The sequence below is a fragment of the Saccostrea echinata genome, unplaced genomic scaffold (genome assembly GCF_033153115.1).
Source record: "Saccostrea echinata isolate AGI-Se365-2 ecotype Australia unplaced genomic scaffold, CSIRO_AGI_Sech_v1 ptg000056l, whole genome shotgun sequence".
Lineage (NCBI taxonomy): Eukaryota > Metazoa > Mollusca > Bivalvia > Ostreida > Ostreidae > Saccostrea > Saccostrea echinata.
Genome location: NW_026889805.1, coordinates 7,126,524 through 7,154,086, shown reverse-complemented (window position 1 = coordinate 7,154,086; position 27,563 = coordinate 7,126,524). Strand labels below are relative to the sequence as shown.

At 32.8% G+C, this 27,563-nt stretch overlaps 1 protein-coding gene across 1 annotated transcript in view; it reads right to left on the bottom strand.

The window, feature by feature from the left end:
* Positions 1-5,746: 5,746 nt before the first annotated feature.
* Positions 5,747-27,563, bottom strand: part of LOC133173574 (uncharacterized) — a gene marked incomplete at its 5' end in the record, with an annotated part of 36,188 nt that continues 14,371 nt past the window's right edge. Inside the window, 38 exon segments of the mRNA XM_061308554.1 lie at positions 5,747-5,931; positions 10,770-10,805; positions 11,155-11,469; positions 12,149-12,349; positions 14,388-14,396; positions 14,505-14,625; positions 14,716-14,828; positions 14,943-15,122; positions 15,201-15,338; positions 15,445-15,548; positions 17,946-18,129; positions 18,727-18,759; positions 18,851-18,971; positions 19,096-19,208; positions 19,324-19,500; positions 19,582-19,719; positions 20,850-20,953; positions 21,058-21,241; positions 21,375-21,383; positions 21,480-21,606; positions 21,733-21,845; positions 21,944-22,117; positions 22,260-22,397; positions 22,491-22,594; positions 22,762-22,945; positions 23,337-23,457; positions 23,729-23,841; positions 23,957-24,133; positions 24,227-24,364; positions 24,547-24,650; positions 24,949-25,129; positions 25,370-25,378; positions 25,768-25,888; positions 25,967-26,079; positions 26,199-26,375; positions 26,506-26,643; positions 27,124-27,230; positions 27,324-27,507. Of these exon segments, the coding sequence (XP_061164538.1) occupies positions 5,924-5,931; positions 10,770-10,805; positions 11,155-11,469; positions 12,149-12,349; positions 14,388-14,396; positions 14,505-14,625; positions 14,716-14,828; positions 14,943-15,122; positions 15,201-15,338; positions 15,445-15,548; positions 17,946-18,129; positions 18,727-18,759; positions 18,851-18,971; positions 19,096-19,208; positions 19,324-19,500; positions 19,582-19,719; positions 20,850-20,953; positions 21,058-21,241; positions 21,375-21,383; positions 21,480-21,606; positions 21,733-21,845; positions 21,944-22,117; positions 22,260-22,397; positions 22,491-22,594; positions 22,762-22,945; positions 23,337-23,457; positions 23,729-23,841; positions 23,957-24,133; positions 24,227-24,364; positions 24,547-24,650; positions 24,949-25,129; positions 25,370-25,378; positions 25,768-25,888; positions 25,967-26,079; positions 26,199-26,375; positions 26,506-26,643; positions 27,124-27,230; positions 27,324-27,507 (4,811 nt within the window).

The window sequence follows — 27,563 nt, the reverse complement described above, 5'->3', positions numbered from 1 at the left end:
GACGTAATGTAAATTTAAGTTTCAATACTGAACTGATTTCTGCTTCTTTCTAGCCAGTGTGCTCAGGTGAGCGATGTGGCCCATGGGCCTCTTGTTCTATATATGTTATCATCATCAGAGTAATTTTATTTTAGATTAATTTGTAATTTGCTCTCTTCATACTAGTATTTCCATTTCATTCAATAAATTGTCATCATAAATAACCTGTATTCTTCTAAGTGATGACAAAGAGTCCCGAAGACCACAAATACTAGTTGGTAAACCCTTCAAAGCCTTTAATACAAAAACAATACCAAAATCATGCCAATCACACAACTCAAACCCCACCCACTACAACAAAAACACGCTACAAAATGCACAAAATAAATTTAGAAAACAAATCTAACAAAATTAAGTGAGAGGTAAGCATTATTTAAGCTACATAAATTTTCTATGTAAATTACTATGGAAAAGGGGCATAACATTATGTCTAATTGTTTAAAATCTTTGTGCTTAAGGGTTGAATTAAACTGTTATAATAACAATAGATGCAGTGAAACTTTTATATCCAGCAACAGTTTTATTACAAATGTTTAGGTCCATTTCAGAGTGTCCTCGGCATTCCCCATCTCATCATAAGAAGAATTTAAGGTAGTACACAATATATAGGCCAAATTTTTCTTCAAATTCAATTTTGTTCAAACTTTGATATTTTGTTCTATGATACAAAAGCTCTCTTTCTATGCAATATGACAGAAACTCAACCATACATTTTTTGCCACATAGATTGAAATGTGGCCTATCAGACCCCTGTAAGAAGATGGTGAAATTAGACAGCCGACCAGAGATTGTGCATTATTTAAAAATAGCCAATTAATCTATTGCAAACTTGCGTGATGCTTTTTATAAAGGCAACTATTTTGAATAAAAATTTAGAAAAATATTTTGATACCGGTATATTTGAGTAAAATGTGATGTAAAAATAGAACATACATAGTCCGGGATTGAAAATTCACATGTAAATATGCCACACATTAAGTCCTCTTTAAAGAAAATGTATGATTCAATTTTTACAAAAAATCCACAGAATAATTGAAATGGAACTCAGATTAAAATATGTCAAAATGAGGAAATTTGGACCAGTGGTTTCAGATATTTTGGCGATTTTAAATTAATCAAATGCAAAAAAATGCAAAGATTTAGTAGATGACGTCACTATATTTGACCTTTGACCTCTTAATATGACCTTGACCTTTATTCTACCAAAAGAATAGATATGTCTAAATATCAGACCTTTACTATAAATTGATCAAAAGTTACCTTTACTATAAATTGATCAAAAGTTACAGACAGTCATATGACATGTAGATGGCATAAGCAGGATCCAAAATGTAGGATCCCAAATGACCATTATATAGGATGTCTCTAATTTTTCTTCAAAATATGGTGAAAACATGTCACAGCTTATTACTTTTCTTACAAAGATCCTTGATTTTTGACAGTGCTGGTAATTGACAGCCCGTCTGTTCCTTAAACTTCAATTTGCAAATAAAGGAATCGACACATTTGATATTAGTAATTTTCTTAATCACAAAAGGGTCCAGTCTTGTACTCCACCATATTTCAAGTTGAAGTCCACACCTTGTATTTCTTATAAATATACATCCACTACTGCTTCCAAACTTTTTAATTATAAAAAAAACTCTACAATGCCTAGATATCGAATTCATACATAATCCTCCTACGTGTTCATGTTCCTCTTCACCCTTGAACTATAGTCCTGCTGGACACGTCATTACTGGTGATGTAAACATAGTTAATAATGAGGACCTTAAATCCCTTATTTTAAAAGGGCCAAAATTTAGGGAACCCGTTCTTTCAACTGGCGACATAATTTTATAAATATGAATTCTGTGGAAGATTACGCCAAGCGATGGGCCAAACACAAAAAAAGACCTTGACACTTTGTCAGAATGGATTAAGAACATTAGATGGATGTTGAAATCTCGCATGAAGCGACTGAGGGGCTGTATGAAAACTATTTATTCTTCTGTCTTTAATAACTCAGAAGTACAAAAGGAATTAGACAGATTACACGATCGGCATGTAATGGTCCTAGCTGACAAAGCTGGTAACAACATAGTCTTTGTTTGTAAGGCTCATTATCTGAATTGTATTTTAGAGGAACCAGGATTTAATTCTGCTGGTAGAAATCCAACTTACATCCATAGCTCCCTTTCTAAGGAGGAAATTCTTCAAAATCATATGTCCGTTTTAGGTATTTTTGATATTCCCAACAATCAAAATGAATTTGAATTACCATACCTTTACTGGATTCCTAAACTTCGGAAAAATCCTTACAAACAAAGATACATAGCGGGTTCCAGTTAATGTTCTACCAAGCCTCTTTCTTTACTCCTCACTAAAATATTTACTGTAGTAAAGGAGAAACTTCAGGAGTACTTTACAACAGTATATATTCGAAAAGTGGTGTAAATCAGATGTGGATATCTAAAATTCAAAGGAACTTTTAGAAAATTTGAAATCACAAAATTTTTACTAAAATCAATAACATCAAAACGTACGACTTTTCAACACTTTATACAACCATTCCCCACGATAAATTGAAGTCCAGGATTTTTGACATAATAGACAGCTGCTTTTTCAATAAAAAAATGGAACTCGTAGTAAATATACTTTCCTTGTCATTCGCCATTTACAAAATTATTTTGTTAAAAAGCATTCTGATTGTACACACAAGATTTCTGAAGTTGATATTAAAAAGATGCTTGAGTTTCTGATTGACAATATCTATGTAGTTTTTAGAGATCAGGTCTTCCAATAATCTATTGGAATTCCCATGGTACCAATTGCGCCCCGTTATTAGTAGACCTATTTTTGCATTCATATGAAGCAGAATTTATTTTAAAAATGCTATATGAGAAGAAGAAAACACTTGCTGTGGCCTTCAACTCGACATTTAGATATATCGACGACGTATTATCAATTAACAATAGTTACTTCCATTCATATGTCGACTCGATATATCCCAGTGAGCCTGAAATAAAAGATACTACAGAGTCTGACACATCTGTTTCATATTTAGATATTTTACTAGAAAAAGACGTTAATGGTAACCTAACAACCTATATGATAAACGTGATTACTTCAACTTTTCATTCGTCAGCTTCCCTTATCACCTGCATATGGGGTTTATGTCTCTCAGTTGATTCGATACGCAAGAGAATGCTCCAAGTATGAACAATTTGTAAAACGAGGCAAGCTATTGACAAAAAAGTTGATGAAACAAGAATGTCAACAGTCTCGTTTGAAGTCACCATTTCGCAAGTTTTATGGTCGATACAATGACCTTGTTTGTTTTGTTTGTTTGTTTGTATGTTGTTTAACGTTCCTCTGAGAATATTTCACTCATATGGAGACGCCACCACTTGCCGGTGGAGAGCTGAAAATTTTGTCCTATACTCGGCACTTACGGCCATTGAGCAGTGAGGGATCTTTTTCGTGCCAGCACCTACTGCGACACGGGACCTCGGTTTATACGGTCTCATCCGAAGGACCGGTCTCCACGTCCCACAGTGGGATTCGAACCCGCGACGTAAGGATATGCTCCTTACGCCGCGACTCTAGAGCAGACGCTCTAACCACTGCGCCACGCGGGCGACACAATGACCTTGTCAGGAAATACAACCTATCATTGAGTCAAATGCTGAGTGACGTTTTTCGTACAAATTGTTAGGCCATTATTTATATATATATATTTTTCCGGTTTTCCCACGATCATGACAAGGAGCACACTGTGGGTGGTGACTGGTCCGCAGGGGATTCTCACTCCTCCATGGCACCAGATCCCACCTCTAAATTCCGAGGTCCGTGTTTGCTCTGCTCCAAATTTGTATCGTTTCATTGGACTTTCGAGATTGAATGCTGTTCGTTATCTTCATAATTCACAGTATAGTGAAATTATTCTTTTTTCTGGTGCACGTTATAAGATATGCTTTGAAACAGATTTTAATGGTGTTGTGTACTACCTTAAGGTTGAGATTATCAGAACATATGACAAGTTTTATCTCTAAATCTTTTAGGTCACCTTAGTCACTCCACCTATTGCTATCTGTTTTCGTCCGTAGTCGTACGTTAATATTTGAACATTTACAACTTCTTCTCTGAAATGCTGAATCAATTTCAACCAATTTTGGTACATAGTACATGTGTCTATGGGTAAAGGGAAATTGTGAATTTCATGCCCCCTCCCTGGTGCCAGAGAGGTGGGAATAAAATCATCAAAATTAATGTAATCTTTAAAAAAAATTATATACCGGTACTGTTGGCATGATTGTAATAAACATTGAGAAATACATGACGCCAGGGTCGGGGGCTCTGGATTGATCATACAGTGAAAATGCATAAATTCTTTTAAAAATCTTCTCTGCCCCTATATATTTAGCAGACAAACGAAGTGCATGGCTATGACGAGCAAGGCTGCCTCTTCCAAAATGCAAATTGAAATCAATGGTCTTTGGGTCAGCGGTTCTGGTGTTAGAGTGGGATTCTATTGATTATACATTGAACATAAATTAATTATTTGAAAATCTTCTTCTCTGCTCCTGAGCATCTAGGAGGCAAACAGACTACAAAGTTGTAATGAGCAAAGATGTTTTTTTTTTAAAACCAGATATGTGAAATTCTGGAATACTGGGTCAAAAGTGTTCTGGTGCTCTGCAGGGTTCTATTGAACTTTTAGGTAAATGTACTCTTCTTAGAGAATTTATTCCCCCTTGCTATTCACTTATGATAATTTATCACTGTAAATAATGTAATTGATAGGTCAATTGAATAAAAGAATTATACAAGCATTTTTATGTATAATACAAAAAGAACTTTCTGTCTATATATATATATATATATATATATATATATATATATATATATATATATATATATATATATATATATATATATATATATATATATATATATATATATGTATGTATACTTTTCATTTAAATATATTCCTAAATTAGTTCGTTTTTACAAAATCGTACTATAAAAATCTGACGAAATCGAAAATAACAGTGTTTATCGATCTGGAATGTCTTGCAAATGCAAACGATTATAGAATGCTCAGACCTAACTTTTTACACAGTAAAAATCTACGTTATTTTCATTCAAATTGAGATCTCAAAACAAGTATTATGTACAGGCTTTCATGTGTTTGAACAAAAGTTCTAACTCGAAACAGTTTACATGTTAAATAACGTTTTAGAGATTAAATTACCTTTAATTCAGTGTAATTTGAGATTCTTGATCCTTATGACCAAAACCTTCAATGAAAATAAACGGCATGCCCAAGCTTATTATAGACAGACAGCATGTGTGAAATATGACACTCCAACAATAGCAAATCTCAGACTTATTAAGAATAAGTTTGTACACATAAACCTATCAAGGATATCTGATGTAAAAAGAGTTCTTCCTGTGAGGCAATATTATACAAACTCATTTTTAAATTAGCTTAGGGGTATTACTTATTAAGCTACCCATGGAATCGATTTTAAAAGGAAAATAATCATTTAAGTTTCAAAAGAATATACTTGAATTGCAAAAAGAATAATTAAGTATGACATACACCAGATAAATTAGATAAAGTAGTATTGATAAAATATCCAAACCCTCTGGAATTAGGTGGAATTCAGATACCTTCATCAATTTAATATGGATAAGGTCTGTTTTTAGCATAAAATCAACAAACACGAATAAATTTAATTTTAAAAAGTTGAAAAATACAACATTTAAAAACAACTTTTTAAACAAGGTATGGCAAACTATCACAGTCTTGATTGCAGCTTAAAGGAACATTGAAAGTATTGCAGGGATTTTCTTGTTCCACATAATCAGCACCAGGGTTCATAATAAGCTCTCTTCTTCAGTCAACTGCAAGAAAAATTGATACAATAAATTTAGGCTGATAGATGTATTTAAAGTAAAAATAAACAAAAAGTATAAAAATCACATTTAAATAAATTTGGAAATTAAATTAAATTTACCTCTTTGGGTTCCATCAATACATTGTACAAAAATATTTGAAGTTCAAAAGTTAACGTCAACTTATGTAAACATGCATGGACCGCGTTCCTTTATGGTTTTTTTAATAAATGCATGGACAGCGTTCCTTTATGGTTTATTACTAAATATTTAAGTTGGTTTATACTTCACTTAGTCAATCAAAATTAAATTCACTAATATAATAATATAAAAAATATAAGCGAGCGAGATTTCTCTGATGTTACATTTCCTGTTCCTTTGATTATGTAAATGCTTTCTTTTACAGTATTACTTTTTCTTAGACAGTATATTTGGTCATTTCAACTTTCAACAGCATAAAATTTGATGATAATATTACACAGTCAATTCAAACAAAAGTGTACGTATTTGCTAATTAACTCAATTATCGGACAAGAGGCCAATGGATCACAACGCTCACCTGAGTAACAATGGTGCCACCCTTCCCTTAGTGGTCATGATTTGAACTAACTTGAATATACACTACCTGTGGATGCTTCCAATTAATCATGATCAACCATGCCTTTGCTGTTCTTGGGAAGAAGAATTTTACAGATTCTTTCTATATATTTTCATGTAATACTTCGATTGCCCATAGTGGCCCCACCCCACCATGATTTGAATGAAATATATGGAGATTTTTTTCAATAAAAATGGAACTCGTAAATATACTTACCATGTCATTGGTCATTTGCAAAATTATTTTGATAAAAAACATTCTGATTGTACACACAAGTACTCTGAAGTTGACATTAAAAAGATGCTTGAGTTTCTGATTGACAATATCTATGTGGTTTTTGGAGACAAGGTCTTCCAACAATCTATTGGAATTCCCATGGGTACCAATTGCACCCCGTTATTAGCAGACCTTTTTTTGTATTCATATGAAGCAAAATTTGTCCAAAATCTTGTACGTGAAAAGAAGAAAACACTTGCTGTGGCCTTCAACTCGACATTTAGATATATCGACGACGTATTGTCAATTAACAATGGCTATTTCCATTCTTATGTCGATACGATATATCCTGGTGAACTTGAGATAAAAGATACCACAGAGTCTAACACATCTGTTTCATATTTGGATATTTTACTTGAAAAAGACGTTAATGGTAATCTAACAACCAAGCTTTATGATAAACGTGATGACTTTATCTTTTCAATCGTCAACTCCCCTTACTTATGCAGCAATATACCTTCATCACCTGCATACGGGGTTTATATCTCTCAGTTGATTCGATACGCAAGAGCATGCTCTACGTATGTACAATTTCTAAAACGAGGTAAATTATTGACAAATAAGTTGATGAAACAAGAATATCAGCTGTCTCGTTTAAAGTCATCATTTCGTAAGTTCTATGGTCGATACAATGACCTTGTTAGCAAATACAATTTATCATTGAGTCAAATGCTGACTGACGTTTTTCATACTAATTGTGCAGGGGATGCTCACTCCTCCATGGCACCTGATCCCCCCTCTGATGTTTAGAGGTCCGTGTTTGCTCTGCTCCTATTTTGTATTGTTTAATGGACCTTTGAGCTTGAATACTGTTCGTTATCTCCATATCTTTCATGTGAATGCTTACATATAAATATGTCTGATTATGGTTTTGCTGTTCTTCATCAGACGATTTTTTTAAAGATTTCTACATATTCCTACGGAAAACGTTGATCCCTATTGTAGGCCCACCCTACCTTCAGGGGCCATGATTTGGACAAATTTGAATCTCTATTATCTGAGGAAGCTTCCATATAAATATGACTGATCAAGGCTTTGCGTGTTTGTGAAGAATATTTATGAATATTTTTCCTATACATACCCATGTAAAACTATGCCCCACCCTAGCCCTTGGGTCATGATTTGAACAAACTTGAACTTACACTTTGTCAGGAAGTGCTCACACAAGTTTCATCTTTTCTAACCCAGTGGTTCCTGAGAAGATTTTTTTAAATGTCCCTAGCCAATTTTTTTACTTTTTCTTAATTATCAACCCTTGAAAGAGGGGTTGGCCCTTCATTTGAACAAAATTGAATCCCCTTTACCCAAGGATACTCTTGTCAAGTTTGGTTGAAATTGGCCCAGAAGTTCGGGAGAAGAAGATGAAATTGTTAATAGTTTACAACGTCGATAGCCACAGCTACGATAGAAAACGGAAAATTTTTGAGCAGAAAAACTCACTTGAGCCTTTGGCTCGGGTGAGCTAAAATAAATTTGAATTATATACTCAAAAAAGGAATTTGAAATGTAAAACGTTTGTCATTATAGAAGATTTCTCAGTTTATATAGTTATTTCTATTATCTCCGCACATGATATTCAAATTTGCTTGAATTTCAGTTACACTGAAGTAAATACGATAGAATTTCATTTACTTTATTTATTGAAAGAAAATTAAAAAAAATCCGCTTAATTTAAAGGAGACTTTAAAAATATATCAATTAATTATTAATCTTATATCTAAGGTCGTAGACATACTAGTTCATGCAATTAAATCAACTGCTGTTCGCTAGTTTAAATATATAAATTTTCTCTTTCCTTTTTTTTGAAAAAAAAAAATGAAACGTCTACATGTCTGCTTTGAAGTAAACGTGCGCTCATAAATAGACCATATAAAGATATATAATTCTTTTAATGAAATGTGAAGATAAGCAACAAGTATGCTCAAGAGTCCAATTAAACAATACGAAGTGTTAAAAGAACAAAAGTGGACCTCTAATAAAATAGAGCTGTGATCAGATGCCAGGGAGGACTGAGCATTCCTGTCGAATTTAAATGATTTCTTATTCATGTGCCTTTTTAAAAAAAATAGGAAAATTGCTCAAATTATTTCGAAAGACTAGTCAACCTACCCCAAACTGTACACATGTTAATTAAATATTGACACTAAATTATAATATACAATGTACAACGTTTTTGAATTTTGGTAAACGTCAATGCTGTGGCACCAAAATTTTGCATACATATGAATGTTTTTTTTTAATTTCACACAGTTTTGTTTGATTTGAATGTAAGCCTCAATAAAATACATTACTTTAATAAATATTAATTTATAATTTGATTCCAACTTTATGAAAATGGTGTTGAAAATGTTTTTAAGGAATGAATATCCTTCAAGTTGCTGGTTCTCCTAAATCCTTATCAGGTGCTGCTCCTTTTCACTTCAATTTTTTAAATGTTATGTTTTGTTGAAATAGAAAATTAAGTCGGAAATCATGTGTGCCTCTATGCTAATATTTCCCCATACAATTATTAAATCCAGCTATAGTTAGAGCTACAGTCTCGTGTGAGGCCTAAAGTTGTTCAACCATTCATTGTTTCGTCTCTTTATTTTACTATTTGTTTACTTTACATCAATTTACCATTTGGTTTATATTCATTTCTGCGAACAATATGATGTTATTCCCATGTCTCTCCGCACATATATCTACCCAAAATTAGTTAAATCATTAAAGTTAAAACTCTGTTCGAATAGCTCATAACATGGTATATTATAACAAAACGTATTTAAACAACAATTTACTATTTTTGTTTACGGGGCATAGTAGTGACAACATTGCAGAAAATTACCCCTAAGCATGTAATTTAATTATTTCTGCGATTGCAACTGATATACTTATATAGCAAAACAAAGAAATACATTTTATTATTTACACATACATGTATTTGTATATGTCTTTAAATCGTGTTGTGTGTGTGAGACAATAATTAAGATTATAAATATAAGAATAATCCCTATTACTTATAAACACTGCACTGTATGATATTAATGATAAAAACTGAATGCATGTCAAATATTGTTCTGTATGAAAAAAATATCAGACAGAGACCCGTAGTTAAAACATTGTCCTGTACATTTCATATTTAGATCTCCTTCAGTCCGATATTATGATAAACGACAAAACTGTTTATACAAGGATATAATTTTTTTCTTCAAAAAAGCAGACTTCAATGAAATAAAAAGTACTCAGTATGTTGGAAACCAGCTACATTGTAATAGACATTTACAAATCAGATGAATCAATGTGGAGTGGGGATGATAAATATCCTTATTCAAAACATGTAAAAAGCTGAAAACAATGCATAAGGTTATCATACTATCTAATGATATTATAGGAATGGAAAAGAAATATGAAGATCTGAATTTTTGATTTGAACTTTACACAGAAAATAAGCGGATAATGCAGATATTATGGAGTAACTGAGAAAAGGTCAATAAAATGCTGTAACTATAGAAAAAAGCACACAAATATTCGTACACGTATATGAAATATCAATAAAACAAGTTTTAAAAGATGCAGGATAAAAATGGATATATTAATTTTCTAAGGCATGCAGAAATAAAGACATATGTAAGGAATACTTTATTCAAGAATGATATGAGAAAACTGATTTTTAAAAAAAAAAAAAAAAATTAAAACATGAAATCATTGAGCATGTTGAGAACATGTTGAAATATAGATGACAAGGATTGTTTTCAAATAGGAGCAAAGAGATAAAAGGACAGAGATCTGCATATTGTACAGAAAAGAAAATGTAAAGGACCAAAGCTTAAAGCACAGGTAAGACTTTAACCCTGTAAAGAATAAGTTAAATCTGGAAAAGGACAGAAAAAGAATCAAAATGAATATTATATCAAATATGGTTTGTTGGTAAATAGTTTTTTTGTCATGCATAAAACAAAATAATTCGAAAGCAGGCGTGCACACTACTTACTGTCTACTGTAGCTAATATGTCTTTTATTGCTTCGTCTGACAAGAAAAACATACAACGAACGTAAAGAAAATAATTTCTTCAACTCTTTATTTATCATCAGCATTCATTCCTAAGTTATAAATATTTGTTTTTTAAAAATCACAAAGGTTATAAATTAATCTACAAATGACGTCTTTGGAAGACTGACTAGGTTTTATCTGCACCGAAAACAAAAACATAAATAATAATACTAATATTGACGTTTGTAAAATCGTGCTTGTGGTGGTGTGGGCACAGGAATATCATCTTTGTCTAATGCTAATGCACGATCAATTATGAAAGAGGTACTTGCTGGAGCATAGCTCAAAGAAGGTAATTCACGAGGCGTATACAAACTACCCTCACCATAGTCTTCCTCAAGTTCAATAGCGGAAGTCCCGCTAATCACATCCGGTTTTGATGTATCCCAGCTCGATTGGTCCGTATGAGGACCTCCATTTTCTTTGTTCTTTTTATCTTTTTTATGTTTCTTTTTCTTCTTCTGCTTTGTTGGTGTACTTGTATTGACTGGGACCGGGGGTAAATGTGACGGAGGAGGATGATCAGGGGGTTTAACTACTGAGGGGATATTAGCCACTGGAGTTGAATTATGTTGCAATGGCGGCAAAGCAAAGTTCTTCTTCATATCATCCACATTCAAATTAAGTGCTCTTGGCGTTTCTGGAAATTAAAAAAACTCTAATAACTACATAGAATACTCAAACGTTTATTAGATTAAATCATTAGATGCAGAAATGATTCTTTAATAATTTAGTAAACAAGTCTTATATACTCCTTCACATAATGCAGTTGAAAGATGAAATAGCACACAATTCTCAAAGAATCCAAATATGATTACTCTGGCACCGTAAAAAATAAAATAACGCTCAGACAATTCGTACAATAATAACAACTGATATTTAACCTCTTCAAGTTTGGGTTATCCATCACACTTTATGCTGGAAAAAAACTTTAACAAATTGGATAATCATTCTGTTTTTAAATTTTTGATTTTATTGATTATTCATTTGAACAAGATTGAATATTTCAGTTACCCCAAATATAATAATTCACTTATCTTATACAGATGTTATTTGCCAGCATATCATCCTTTCATTTTTAAAACTGATTTTCACGAGACAAAAACTTACATAACTCAAGTGCTTACATAGTTATTTTTTTTAAATCTGGTTAATTCAGAATATTTTTCTTGACTTTCGAGTTTGTAAGATTAAATTTCACAGTTGATATCTAGAGTTGCATAGTATTTCTCCTTTTATAATGAGTTATTTATTCAAATGATCAAGTAGAATTGAAAAAGTGGGTCATAATATGTATCTACTGTAAGGGAATACGTTACCATTATCACTCTCTGGAAGTGGTTTTTTCTTTTGAAGGTCATTATGAACTTTTGCTTTTTTGTGCTTGATGTATCTAAAGACGATACAACCGATTATTGCGGCGATGAGTAGAATGAGGAGAATACCAATGACAGCTCCAATGACTGCGCCTGTTGCCACCCCTTCCCCAGGTTTGCTCTCATCAGTTTGAGTCGTGAAATCTTAAAGAATTTGATTATATATATATATATATATATATATATATATATATATATATATATATATATATAACAGATATAGAAAGAAAACACAAGAATTCTCCGTAAAGCTTTAGCGCTTTCATTAAAAATCTTCAGAAGCTTTACATTATAAAAATTATACAACGGTAACATAGTAACAATGATTATGACGTTAAACTAAGCGGAACGTTTAATGTCTATATTGTGACGTCATAGATAAAATACTGCAATGATGATGAAAAAGTTCGGGAAAATCATAGGTAGTTTATAAGAGACTATTAAGTTTTGGCTTTAGAATACAAATAAAATGTTTTTCTTTTTCCCGTCTCTGGATATCACTGGCACATCTGAGTTTATAAAAAGGGAAAATGTTAAATCGTTTTTTTCCACAAGTTTCCAAGTGTGCACTTAACTGGATTTGTCTATATTCAGGTGTACTGATGTGTTGCTTATGTACACATACACGGGCACGGAGACTGTTGCCAGTTTCACCAATATAATATTCTTTGCATCCAGGACATGTGATGGCGTATATGACATCTTTCGTATCACATGACATGTTGGCATTAACTTTAAATTCACGACCGTTAAAATTATAACTCGTCCCTTCTGTAATATAGTCACATGTGACGCATCGAGGGTCCGTACACTTTGACACTGTATAATTATGGTCAGCGAATTGGGGGGAACAAAGTATTCTCTTAAGGTTTTTGGGCTGACGTTTACTGCTGATACGTACAATCCGAGAAATAAAAACATCAATTCAATTGTTTATGAATTAAATAGCTTACTTAGAGAGGATGAACAAACGAAAACTACATACAAAAACTGTCCCTCGAAGGGACGAGTTATAATTTTAACGGTCGTGAATTTAAAGTTAATGCCAACATGTCATGTGATACGAAAGATGTCATATACGCCATCACATGTCCTGGATGCAAAGAATATTATATTGGTGAAACTGGCAACAGTCTCCGTGCCCGTGTATGTGTACATAAGCAACACATCAGTACACCTAAATATAGACAAATCCAGTTAAGTGCACACTTGGAAACTTGTGGAAAAAAACGATTTAACATTTTCCCTTTTTATAAACTCAGATGTGCCAGTGATATCCAGAGACGGGAAAAAGAAAAACATTTTATTTGTATTCTAAAGCCAAAACTTAATAGTCTCTTATAAACTACCTATGATTTTCCCGAACTTTTTCATCATCATTGCAGTATTTTATCTATGACGTCACAATATAGACATTAAACGTTCCGCTTAGTTTAACGTCATAATCATTGTTACTATGTTACCGTTGTATACATTTTTGTAATGTAAAGCTTCTGAAGATTTTTAATGAAAGCGCTAAAGCTTTACGTAGAATTCTTGTGTTTTCTTTTTACATTTGTGTAATATTGTAATCCGATTACTGAGCCTTTATTTCAAATTTTGGATATATATATATATATTTAAGAAATGAATTTAATTTTTGAAGATTTATGAGGATATGAACTACGACGCTTCACGCCGGCATATTTCATGAAGCGCGTTAGCGCTTCATGATAAATATGCCGGCGTGAAGCGTTGTAGTGCATGTACCTCATGAATCTTCAAAAATTAAATTCATTTCTTATATTTACATTATTTTTCTGATGATTTGCCACAAATAACGCCACTCAACTGTCATTTTTAAAGCAAAACAGTTTGCACTATAGTTTTGACGTCAAGTAAGGTATTATGACGTAACAATGGAGATATTCATGCCCATGCATGGTAGTTCATGAGAAAATGAACTGTATTCTTATTTGTTAAGAATTATAGGGGAAATTTATTGGAAATGTAAATATATATATATATATATATATATATATATATATATATATATATATATATATATATATATCCTTTATTTGTTATTTTATTATATCTTTTTAATATCTTCTTTTTTTCAATTTTTTTGTTGTCTCAGACGTTATTCTGCAGGGTTTTTTTTATGTTTGTAGACCACCAGTAACAGTTTGTCTATCCTTACCACATGTTTCTACAAAAGAAAATGAAAAGTTTGAAATTTAGCGTAATATACTGAAATGTTTAAAAAGAATTCTACAGTGTATCAATTGTAAACGTGCTTTAAAGTAGCCAAACGCACCTGTTGGTGTCATTTCTAGAGTACCACTGCCACCCTCAGTCACAGTAACTGAGGACTGGTTCATTGCACACATTGATTGTCTATCACTGGTATAGACAACATCCCCTGTTTTTGTGGTTGCCTACATAAATGATTAGATTATCAAGCTTTTAAAAATTATTGAAAAATAAACGTATTGTTTTCAAAGGTTTAGTATCAACTATATACATACCAAACAGGTAAACCTGTGATAGAAGAAATTGTCAACAGAACCAGGATTTAGGACCAGTGTGTAGTATACTCCATTGACCATCAACGTCTTTACACAATATAGTATTCCTTCACCTATAGTCCATGAATTTTGAAGATAATGAAGTCAAGAGAAACTAAAATTTTATTTAAATAAATAATCGTATTTACATTATTATTATTATTATTACGACAGCTTAGAATACTTACTTGAGAAGGCCTGAGTCGTGGAACATTTTGAGTAATCAAAAGTCATTGTTGTTCTGTTTGTGCACACATCCAAAGATGAAACACCAGTACAGGTCTCTGTGCCATTATCCGTCACGTGTTTGTACGTGAACTTAGCAAGTAATGGTGAAGGGCACCACTGTTTTGCTTCATTCTCATTTCCTGAAAAAAGTTAAATGCCAAATGTAACCCTATTGTCAGTTTAAAGTAAAACAATGATTGTAATAAATCAAAGCTTGCCTTTCTTCACAATGACGTAAAATTGTTCTGTGTTTGTAGGATTGGAAGAGTGACAGTAATCCGAGGTATTCCATGTCAATTTAGTAGGATCATACACTTCAAGCTTTATCCTTGCATTAGCTGCCAATGGTTCTTCATCTACAAAATAGCAAGTTTTAGCCAGTTCTTTTATTTATATAAAAATATATTTTTAGTTTTGTAATACGACATTTGTAGGTAAGAACCTATGTTAGATTAATCATACCAGTCACAGGATAGTACATGTAGGAGCTGTCGGTGATTTTTGTCCACTGTATACATCGGAATGCTGAGTAAAACGTTCCATTATAGTCTACCAGCTGATCTGATCTTTAAAATGATAGAATATATCAATTAAAGGTTTAAAATATTGTTTTTTATGATTCCGGTTCCAATAATTGCTTAAAAACTAGAAAACTGAACAGTCAGAAAAGGGCCCGCTTAGTGCTGTCATAGGAAAGTGACAACACACACATTAATGTTTAAAATACAATATACCACATAAGGAAGGTGACATGGAAAAATCTCTAATACATGTTCAGAACTTTTATGTGAGTTATCATGTCAATACAAAAGTGATGACAGACAGACAATCAAACAGGTGGACACACTACAAAATTAATAGGCGTCTTTTTCTTATGGTCAACTCCTTTATAAAATTGAAACAGTTGTGATAAAAACCGTTTGTTATGAGTCATGACCAATACACATTCATACATAGATACAGGCAGTCAGACAAAGTGATACCACTCCAAAAATTATAAATGAAATATGTGGAGATAACGAACAGTACTCGAGCTCAAAAGTCCATTTAACATTACAAAATAGGAGCAGAGCAAACACGGACCTCTAAGACATCAGAGGTGGGATCAGGTGCCATGGAGGAGTGAGCATCCCCTGCCGACCGGTCACACCCCGTGCGCTCCTTGTCATGATCGGGAAACAACGGACAATTCAGTGTGTAAATAACTGCCCAACAACCAGTATGAAAACAGTCGGTCAGCATTTGACTTAGTGAAAAATTATTTTCTGACAAGGTCATTGTATCGACCATATAACTTACGAAATGATGACTTTAAAAGAGACTACTGCTTTTCTTGTTTCATCAACTTGTTTGTCAATAACTTTCCTTGTTTTAGAAATTGTTCATACGTAGAGCATGCTCTAGCGTATCGAATCAACTGAGAGATATAAACCCCGTATGCAGGTGATAAGGGTATATTGCTGCATAGGTAAGGGAAGTTGACGATTGAAAAGTTAAAGTCATCACGTTTATCATAAAGCTTTGTTGTTAGATTACCATTAACGTCTTTTTCTAATAAAATATCTAAATATGAAGCAGATATGTCAGACTCTGTGGTATCTTTTATCTCAAGCTCACCGGGATATATCATGAATGGAAATAACCATTACATCGTCGATATATCTAAATGTCGAGTTGAAGGCCACAGCAAGTGTTTTCTTCTTTTCACGTATAAGATTTTGAACAAATTCTGCTTCATATGAACACAAAAATAGGTCTGGTAATAACGGGGCGCAAATGGTACCTATAGAAATTCCAATACATTGTTGGAAGACCTGGTCTCCAAAAACCACATAGATATTGTCAATCAGCATCTTTTAATGTCAACTTCAGAGTACTTGTACATGTGTACAATCAGATTGTTTTTTAACAAAGTAATTTTGCAAATGACCAATGACAAGGTAAGTAAATTTACGAGTTCCATTTTTATTGAAAAAGCAGCTGTCAACGATGTCAGAAAGTCTGGATTTTAATTTATCGTGGGGAATAGTTGTATATAAAGTTGAAATGTCGTAAGTTTTTATGTTGTTGATTTTCGTAAAATTTTGTGTTTTCAAATGTTCCAAAAGTTCCTTGGAATTTTTTAGTATCCACATCTGATTTACACCACTTCTCGAATATATTGTTGCACAGTACTCTTGAAGTTTCTCCTTCACTACTGTTAATATCTTAGTGAGGAGTAAAGAAAGAAGCTTGGTAGAACATTTACTGGAACCCGCTATGTATCTTTGTTTGTAAGGATTTTTATGAAGTTTTGGAATCCAATATAGATATGGTAATTCATTTTGGTTGTTGGGAATATTAAAAATATTCAAAACTGACATATGATTTTGAAAAATTTCCTCCTTAGAAAGGGAGCTATGGGTATAAGTTGGATTACCACTTGAAGAATTAAATCCCAATTCCTCTAAAATACAATTTATAATGAGCCTTACAAACAAAGACAATGTTGTTACCTGCTTTGTCAGCAGGGACCAGTACGTACTGATCATGTAATCTATCTAATTCTTTTTTCACTTCTGAATTATTGAAATATTATCCTCGTAGTAAAGTAATTCTGTACAACATTTGAAAACGCTACGATAAAAAAAATCTGCGTATTCGCGCCAAAAACAAAAGTGCATACAGACATACATACAAGCATACAAAAGGGATGATTTCAAAATGTATTGTGTATTCTTCTCGTAATAAGATGCTTTTGTTAAAAAATGAAAATGTTAAATTGAAAACAGTTTGAGTTATCGCGTCACAATGAGACATTTCATGTATATACATTTAAACAGACGGTCGGACAGACAGATCGACAGACGGACAGATTCCTATATATATACGGCTCCCACACTTCATGTGGACAACTAATTAACAGTGATAATTAAAAATCAACTGTTGTAATAATTTTTTCGTCTATTAAAATGATTTCGTACTTGAAAAGTAAAAACGATCCCGTATCGTTGCTTGTAACACACGACCAGGAGGTAAGATTAGCTCTTGAAACGGCCACATCCCAGCCAGAGGTAACTGTTTTGGTGCGGGCGCTGATCCATATGTCACCCATACCACTGTCATACCAGTCGCCATCCCAACTCGTGGGTAAAGTACAGAGATCATCTGTAAAACAGATTGTGGTCCATCAGGCTTTGCTCTTTCGTGCTTTCTTTAGTTATTTCTCCATTGTATTTAATTTTTGATATATAATATCCTCTGTTAATAAAACTACACAACAACAACTCTAGGACACCATTCATCAACCTAACAAAAAAACCTAAAAATTTGGCACCATCAAACTAAAAAATAAAAATCAGGAACAAAATTTCAATTAACAAAAACATTTGTTGTCAAACCTTAAATGGATTTTTCCGCTTACAAGTAAAACTACCTAGGAAATTCACATATCTAAATATCTAAAGATATAACCTGAAATTACAAAATGATACGATATTGATATTTTTAACATGTCTGAACAAAATAATATTCATTGATCAATATGCTATAAGTGATGATGAGAAATATATTCTTACGTAACTTTTAACTGACTGTAAGCCGTAGGATACACGATTTTGTTAGAGCAAATACAAATATTTGTTACAAATTTATTCGCTAGTTTTCATAAAAAAAACTGTCAGAAATATGGCTTCGATAAGAATATTTAAGAAATAATTCAAAATTCTTCAATACAAAACAGTAACAAGACATATGTATAGTTACCAGCACTGCCAGGTGGTTTGTCAATACAAGAATCTAAAAGGAGAAGAAAATGACACGATGAAAAATGGTCAACTGGTTTATTTATATTATTTTAGATTATTTACATTATTTGACATTTATGTACCTTGATAATTCATGCTGAGAGTTCCAGATCCGTCTATCTGTTTAACATTAGGGGACTGTCCGGGAAAGCAGCTCCCTCTATTGTCGCTCATATACACAGTATTATTAGCTCTTGTTGAAGCCTGCATAATACAGCGGAATAAAAACATTAATTTCAATAAAATTATACTTGTGACATGGTAATAGGTGCATTAAAACTGACTACTTAGTATAAAAAAAACCTACCCAGTGCGTATGTCAACTTACGTAACAAGTAAATATACTATGGCGACTATCTGTGACGTCACCTGGGTTCAGGACCGAAGTGAATACAGTAGACCCAGAACTTAAATACACTAAACAGTTCGCAATTCCTTCCTCTAAAAGAAATAAAATACTTATTTTAAAGCTGTATCTGCAATGTTTTATTGAAGGTTAATCGGCATGCAAGATTACATTCAACTTTCATGAGGTAGTAATACAGTAAGAAATTACTTGAGAAAGCTTGTTCTGTCGGACATTTCGTGTAGTCAAATGTCATGGTATTCCACGTTGGACAGACAGCCAGCAATGAACTGCTGCTGCACGTTTGGGTCGTTCCGCTGTCATGTGTGTAGGTAAAGCGACCAATTAATAAAGCAGGGCAGGGCTGGGCTGCCTGAGACTCAAAACCTACATATACAAATAGCGTCACCAGTAAACACCACAAAAAGAGTTACAAAAACTATGCAAGGATCTCGAATTGAATTTTACCTTTCTTAACCATAACGTGATATTCTTCTAGCTTTGGCAAAGAGGTTGGGTTGCAGTAAGTTGATGTATTCCATGAGGTCACAGACGGGTCGTACAATTCTATATATACTCTTTCATTCAGGGCATTCGCATTCACGTCTGGTAGAAAAAAAAATACATTTTCTTGCAGCTTCAAAATCAATTCTATTATTCTCTTTACTTCAGATATATTTATGTCATGATGCAGTTTAATATAAATAAGAAATTTAGAAAGAGAACAATAGAAATAATTCTTAGTAGAATTTAAGAAATAAGAAAAAGTTTCTACAAATTCATTTTAATATATCTTTTAATCACATGACATTTATATTTTATGTTAATTTTCCCTCGAAATGAAAATTCTTGTTTTCATAAATAACAAAGGTATAGATAACGAACAGTGATCGACCTAATCATTCCTGTACAAATCAAGAACAGTGCAAAAATATGAACCCCTGGAAACACCTTAGGTGAGATTAGGTGCCTAGGAGGAGTAAGCATCCCCTTTCGAAGGGACACACTCCCCTTTTGTGAGCCCTCCTCTGTACTGATCAGGTAAACAGAGTAATCCTTTTGCAAAATTGGTGTAAAAATGGCCTAGCAAAATGATATAAAACATGTCAGTCAAAATATAACCCAACAATGATTGTATTTGCAAACAGCGTCATAAAATCGACTATAGAATTTGCAAAATGCGGATTTTAAATTGATTCAAATTCATGAGATTTATAAAAACCCTGTAATATCAACTTATTTGTCAGTAGCCTCTCTAAACATAGAAAGCTCTTTACAAAGTTAGAGATTTCTTTCTTCTCTATTTATGATCAATTCAAAAGCCTCTTTTAAATAAGTTTATTAAAATAGAATACAGTTCTGTAAACTTTGGTATATAGTCTCTGAGTAATAAGCTTCGACATTTCATCAGGAATACATTGAAACAAATATTTAAGCTCTAGACACCATCAAAGGAATCTGGACTGTTTTCTTGTGGTATCATTGTTTTTGTTAATATTTGAAGAAATAATTTAATCTGATTTTATTAGTAACTAGCCTTAAATCTTTAGTTATATGGTTACGCGTCAACTTTGAAAAAAAAAATCCTTAATCTTATTATGGTTCAGATGTGATTGAAATATGGCAGAGTAATACTCAGATATGCTTTCAAACAAAATTGATCATCAACTGATAAAATAAAGATACAATATAAAGTTCAAGAATTATTTTACAACCAAAAATTTAGCATGTTTTACCTGCTAACACATAGTAAAAGTGAGAATACGGTGTTATTTCCCGCCATTTAATGCATCTGAACAGATTGTATTGAGTACCTCCATTTTCAACTGTGTGGTCCGACCTATAAAACATGTAATTGTCGACAACCGCATGGAATACGAATATTTGAAATTTGCTTTGATGCACATAATCATTTACACACACAACTTCTATCTGATGACTTACTTGAACAACAAATAATTCTGAGAGGTGTCTTCTGCATGACAAGTCCATGACGTCACAGTCTTTGAGTAAGCTGTGACTGACCACCCAGTTGAGATAGACTTCGAAGGAGCATTGATTTCAACAGAACCCTTGCCAGAATCGTACCAATCACTTTCCCATTGTATTGGAAATGTACAGGAACCATCTTTTAAATTTTAAAGAATATTCCTTGATTATTCTTAGCTAATTTTTTTTAACTTATCCATGAAATCAACAAAAGAAAGATAAAAAGCAAAAAAGAGATTTCTTTTTTAAAGCAAATTTTAATGTATACTTACGACATGTGGCTAAAAAGAAAAGAAATCAGAATAGATAAAATGAACAAAAGTGTACATTAATAAAATATTTCAAAATATTCCCACTCTGCAGCATTGCTAACGTACAATAAGGTGTGAACGTGTAGTTGGCTTTCCCGTCAGCCTGTTTTACTGTAGACTGCTGACCAAGTTCACAACTCCCGGCACTCTCGCTTACGTAAACATTGTCCGAATTGACATCGGATGTAATAGCCTTCAAGAACAGAGAGTTAAGCATACTGAGATAAATTATTTTAATTTTTTTTAAAATCTAAATACGTGTAATATGTACTGATGTCTCAAAACAAGTATGTGAGCTAATATTTTATCATCTACTTACTAAACAAGTGAATCTGTGGTAGTTGTTGTTATCGATGAAACCAGGATTTAGGAGGGATGTATAGTATGTAGTACCACTGATTACTGTGAAAAGACAGTATACCTCTCCTTCCTCTGTTAATAAAATATACTGATAGTAAGTATATTTGTATTATATCAAGATAATAGGATAATTTACTTTGGATGATGCCAGTAACCTACACTGTACTCACTTGAAAATACTTCTGTAGAGCACTTAGTGTAATTAAACGTCATTGTAGTCCACGTGGCACATACATCAACACGTGACCCATTTCCACACAGCTGATTGGTTCCATTGTCTATTGTGTGAAAAAATGTTCCCAGCAAAGGGTTAGGACACCATTGTTTTACTGTTGTCTCCTGACCTACAAATCAATTTTATGATATTAATGAAATCAAAAAGACCAATCAAATAGCATTGATATGATAAAAATGAATCCAACGCATTCTTTCTATGATATAAGGTTTTGATATGAAGTCTAACGAGGAGCATCTGGTAGTAAAAACCTTGTTTGACTATCATGTGGAATTGTTCAATCTTCGGTCCATTGCTTGGGTTACAATAGGTGTTAACATTCCACTGTATTACGGAGGGATCATGGGCTTCTACTGTGACTCGTTCATTGCTGACATCAGAATTCTCATCTGTAATTATTATTTGATTATATATAAAATTAACGAAAGACGGTAGATACCAGGCAGATTGTGCTTAACATGGTTTAATTGATTAGGTTTTACCTGTTCTAATGTAGTATCTGTAGGAGTTGCTAGTGATTTTCTTCCAGTCTATACACATAAAAGCATTCATTTTGGTTCCATTGATTTCCATTACGCTGTCAGATCTATATTACAAGAAATGAGGAATTTCAATGAGTTATTGTTATCAATGCACTTCACACAATTATTATTGAGCAAAAATGGGAAAACATGATAAGTTATCTCTAATTGGATCATATCCATGATAAATCGATATTTAAACAAAGAAAAAAAATACAAAATTCAAACCTACTTCAAAAGTAGAAGTTGATTATTGGTGTCATCTGACATACAAGTCCATGAAGAGACATTGTTGCTGCCGATCATTAATGACCACCCTGAAGAAACAGTTCCCTTATCGTTGACAAATTCAACCGATCCTGTTCTGCTGTCGTGCCACGAGGCCACCCAATCCAACGGAAACGTACAGTTTCCATCTTAAGTCAGGAAAAATGGATAAAATAAAGGTGACTACTAAGAAATGATACGATACTTAAAAAGAAGACTAAATAGGACACACAAGCATTCAATCACAAGGACAAACAAAAGAGAGTGAGGTAAATAAAATACAAACAACAACACAAAAGCAGCAATGCAGCGGTACCCCCACTTCAAACCAATGGAAATGAAAGCAGAGATTGGTGCCAAAAAAAAATAAAACGTAAAAAAAAGACTGTTTTGCACGCTCTCTATATATGTGCCTGTACTTACAACACGATGCTGGTTTAAAAAAGAAGAAGAAAATATTATAAAGAACATAATTCTGCATATTTATTTTTTTTAATTTATAACAATGGATGAAAAGATCACATCTAGTGAGTTACTTACCTAATAATGTTAATGTTAGTACACCACTTCCAGCAGAGGTTTTTACTGCTGCTGTTTGACCTGCTTCACAACTTCCGGGGCTATCACTTATGACAACCTGCGCTCCTGACAAGGTTATTGCCTATCAGGTAGAATAAAAAAATAAAGTAAGGACAAAAAATAAAGTCCTGGGACATATTGTTTTTTGTTTGGAAGAGTTGTCCTAAATGGTTTTTATCTTAATGAAACTTCAATAATAATCACCAGTGTAATTGTGCATGCAACATTCAAAATGGGTGCTGTTGTTATGGAAACGGAGGAAGGTCAATTCAGGATGACATATGCTAATTTCTTTTCATAGTAAAGTTTTTTTTTTATTTTATTTTTGCCTTTGCATGATAGAAGTCACTTACAAGACACGTAAACCGATAATGACTGCCGCTAGTGACGTTTCCAGGATTAAGAATACTGGTAAAGAAAGTATTTCCTTTCGACAGTGTCTGAACACAGTAACCCTCTCCTTCTCCTGAAAATATTATTTTAGTCCATATTCTTAATAGCATAACACTAACTAAACTTGCAAACAGAATAATATATGCTTTTAATTTGATGTACGCCACAGTTGGCATTTAGATGCATACTCGAGAAAATCTGTTCAGTTGAGCATTTGGTGTAGTCAAACGTTAGAGTATCCCAGGTAGGACAGACATTGAGTGATGACGAGGATCCACATGAAGTGGTTGATCCATCATTATGGATGTAGGTAAAGTTGCCCAGAAGTGGTATAGGACACCACTGTTTGACGGAGTTTTCTTGTCCTGGAGAATAAAAGTAAAGTTAAAGTTTAAACAAATTTAACGTGTATTTCATTCTTATGATTGCAACATTAAGATATGAAGGTATTGTATTACCTTCCTTTACAATTACATGGTATTCCTCTATCATTGGCATGGAAGTTGGATTGCAGTAATCAGAAATGTTCCAGGATTGGATGGATGGATCGTGATCTTCTACAATCACTCTCTGAATACCCGCGTTACTTTCAATATCTAATACAAATTAAAACAAATTACATACTGATCGAACACTGCTTACCTTCATCGACGATTTGTACATGTATATAAATCAATACTAAATTTCATTCTTTTTTAAATTTAATAAAAATTGCTAATTTCGAATTTTAAATATAATATAAATAACTTTGTTTAATAATATGTGTATAAGTCCTTACCATTGTAGACATAATAATAGAAGGAATTGTCTGTGATGTTTGTCCACTTGATGCATCGAAATACATTCTTCTTTACTCCGCTAACTTCAATGATCTGGTCGGCTCTATCAAAGAATTAACATAAAATTTCTATTTCATCTGCTAAGAGCCAAAATGAAATATATGGAGATAACGAACAGTATTCAAGCTCAAAAGTCCATTAAACAATACAAAATAGGAGCAGAGCAAACGCGGATCTCCAAACATCAGAGGTGGGATCAGGTAAATAAAATTAATTATCATTATACAAACTCCTTCTTTCCAAGTTTTTTTTTATATTGGTTAAAAAGAAAGACCTTTTCCATAATTTACATTTTTAATAAAACAATTTACTTAAAGAGAAGCACTAATCAAACAACTTACTTAAAGAGGAGCAGATTATCCGAGTTCCCCTGTGTCTGACAGGTCCAAGAAGTGACCATCTGACCATGGATTGACATTGACCATCCTTTAAGGTTGTTGGAGGAGTGGTTGAAGGTGAAATCTCCCAAACCACTGTCATACCATTTATCATTCCAAGTGGATGGGAAATTGCAGCTACCGTCTATTAATTTTTTCATATGATTGCATTATCGTAATGGTATAACAAAATATATTTGTATTTTCTTTTCTGATTTCCATATAGATACAGTTTACAAGAGTACAACATTAATTATATTATAAAATGTTTTATGAAGTAATTGGACATTTTGAAGAATACATCATCTCAACTGCATTTTAGTTTAAGAATAAAAGTAAAATGTTTATTTATCAATGGAAAGAAAGTTTAAAGAATATGACTTACAGCAGTTTTCTGAAAAAGGGAAATAAACAATAAATCAGAATATGATATCATGTTTTGAAAACAATAAATATAACAGATTAAATTCTTTTTTAAAAACTTACAATTAAGCATATTTCTGAAAAAAAAATATCTGTGAATCCGTTGATCACCATTTAAACTTGTGAATCATTAAATATTTGATTATCTTTTTGCTTGATGCATGTTTTTCACAATCATGGTGATAATTTTAAACAGTCAGACCAATACGACACACACCATGATTATTAAAGAAATCTTCTCTCTCCATCATGTTAGGTTTCATAATTAAAGAATTGATTTTTTCTACAATCTTGAAATTCTGGGGTCAAAATTAATGATAAACTATCGTATCCATATATTTTTTCTAAATTAACACTTACGATTTTGAGTTAAAATTAGCGTCCCAGATCCGTTACTGGCTTTAGTTGTAGGCGACTGATTCCTCTCACAACTTCCGCTGCTGTCAGAGACACGAATTTCAGTGGCAGAAACACTGAACGCCTTTTAAAATAATAAAAGCAAATATCAATATATACGTCGTTTTTCAGAAAAAAATTACTTAAGTGTGTTAGAACTTACATAGCATGTGAATCTGTGGAACACAGTTGCATCGACTATTCCAGGATTGAATAATGAAGTGTAATAAATAGAACCTGATTTGATGGTATTTACACAGTGTACCCGTCCTTCCGCTGAAAGGATATGCAACAAATATTTATACATACACTTGTTTACACTGGGAAAAAAATGAAATGTTCTTTTAATTCTGGCACATAAGACCAAAATGAAAAAAAATAATTTGGTGAATTACATGAAAAGGCTTGAACAGTAGCACATTTAGAGTAATCAAACTTCATTGTTCTCCAATCTGAGCAGGTGCTAAGTTCAGAAGAAGAAGAACATGTCTGTGAGCTTCCGGAGTCATGAGTGTAGGAAAACTTTCCCAACAATGCATTTGGACACCACTGTTGTATTTGAGATCCAGCCCCTAGTGAAAATATTTATAAACTTATGCTCAGTATGACGATTTGAAAAGTCACTGTAATGGTCCTAACACATTTAAATAATTATCTACTGAAATGTTTCGGTGTCAAAAGAAATGAATTGCAATACGCCACCTTGTTTCAAAAGCATGTGGTACTCCTCCACCCCAGGTTCTGAGGTAGGTGAACAGAAACTGTTGACGTCAAATGACGTCACAAACGGATCGTAGTTTCCAACGCCTATACGTTTACTTTGAGCATCTGTGTTAAAGTCTAAAAAAAGATGCATATTTCATTGAACAATGACTACACTTTAAGCTATTGTTGGAATTCACCAGTAAGTCTATAAACAAACATAATGTTCTCATACTCGCAATTAGGAGTATTTTTCGTCCTAGTGTCATTAAATATATACATGTATAACTTACTCAGATGCATCAAAATGGTATTAAATAATGAATCTAAAGATGCATGTTCTTATTTACTTTTAACCAATAAAATGACTTTTATGCTTGTACACAAGACCTTAAAAGTAAATATTTTATAGATTTTTGGAAAAGACCAGCATTAAAAGACAGTGCTTCTTTAGTAAACATATAATTAGTCTCAGCTGCAAGTTATGATCAGTCAAAGTTTTCGAGACACAAAGTTGTGGACCAAAGGCCAGTGTTAATTCATGTCAATATCTTAATTGTATTGTATCTCCGGAAAAGTAGCTTACGTATTATTCATTCTGAAAGTGTTAATGCTTACCATTTTTAATATAATAGAAATATGATTCATTTGTTATCTCATTCACTTGGATACATCTGAAAATATTCTTCTTAACGCCAGGTGAAACTTCTACCACTTGATCTCCCCTGATAAAGGTATTGGAAAAAAGGAAATATTTCAGACATTAAAAAAGGATAAAATTATGGATTGTGAAAATTGTATCAAGGTTTGACTCTCACTTGAAAAGCATGATGTTATTGGTGGTGTTCTCTGATACACAAGTCCAGGACGTCACAGGGACAGAATGGACATCCACAGACCATCCTGACGTAATGGCTAAGGAGGTGTTACTCATAGTAATGTCACCCATACTGCTATCGTACCATCCGGCATCCCATGTAGATGGAAACGTGCAGTTTCCGTCTGCAGTTGAATAATGTCACGTAGAACATGTATATTATAAGTTATGTACCAAATTT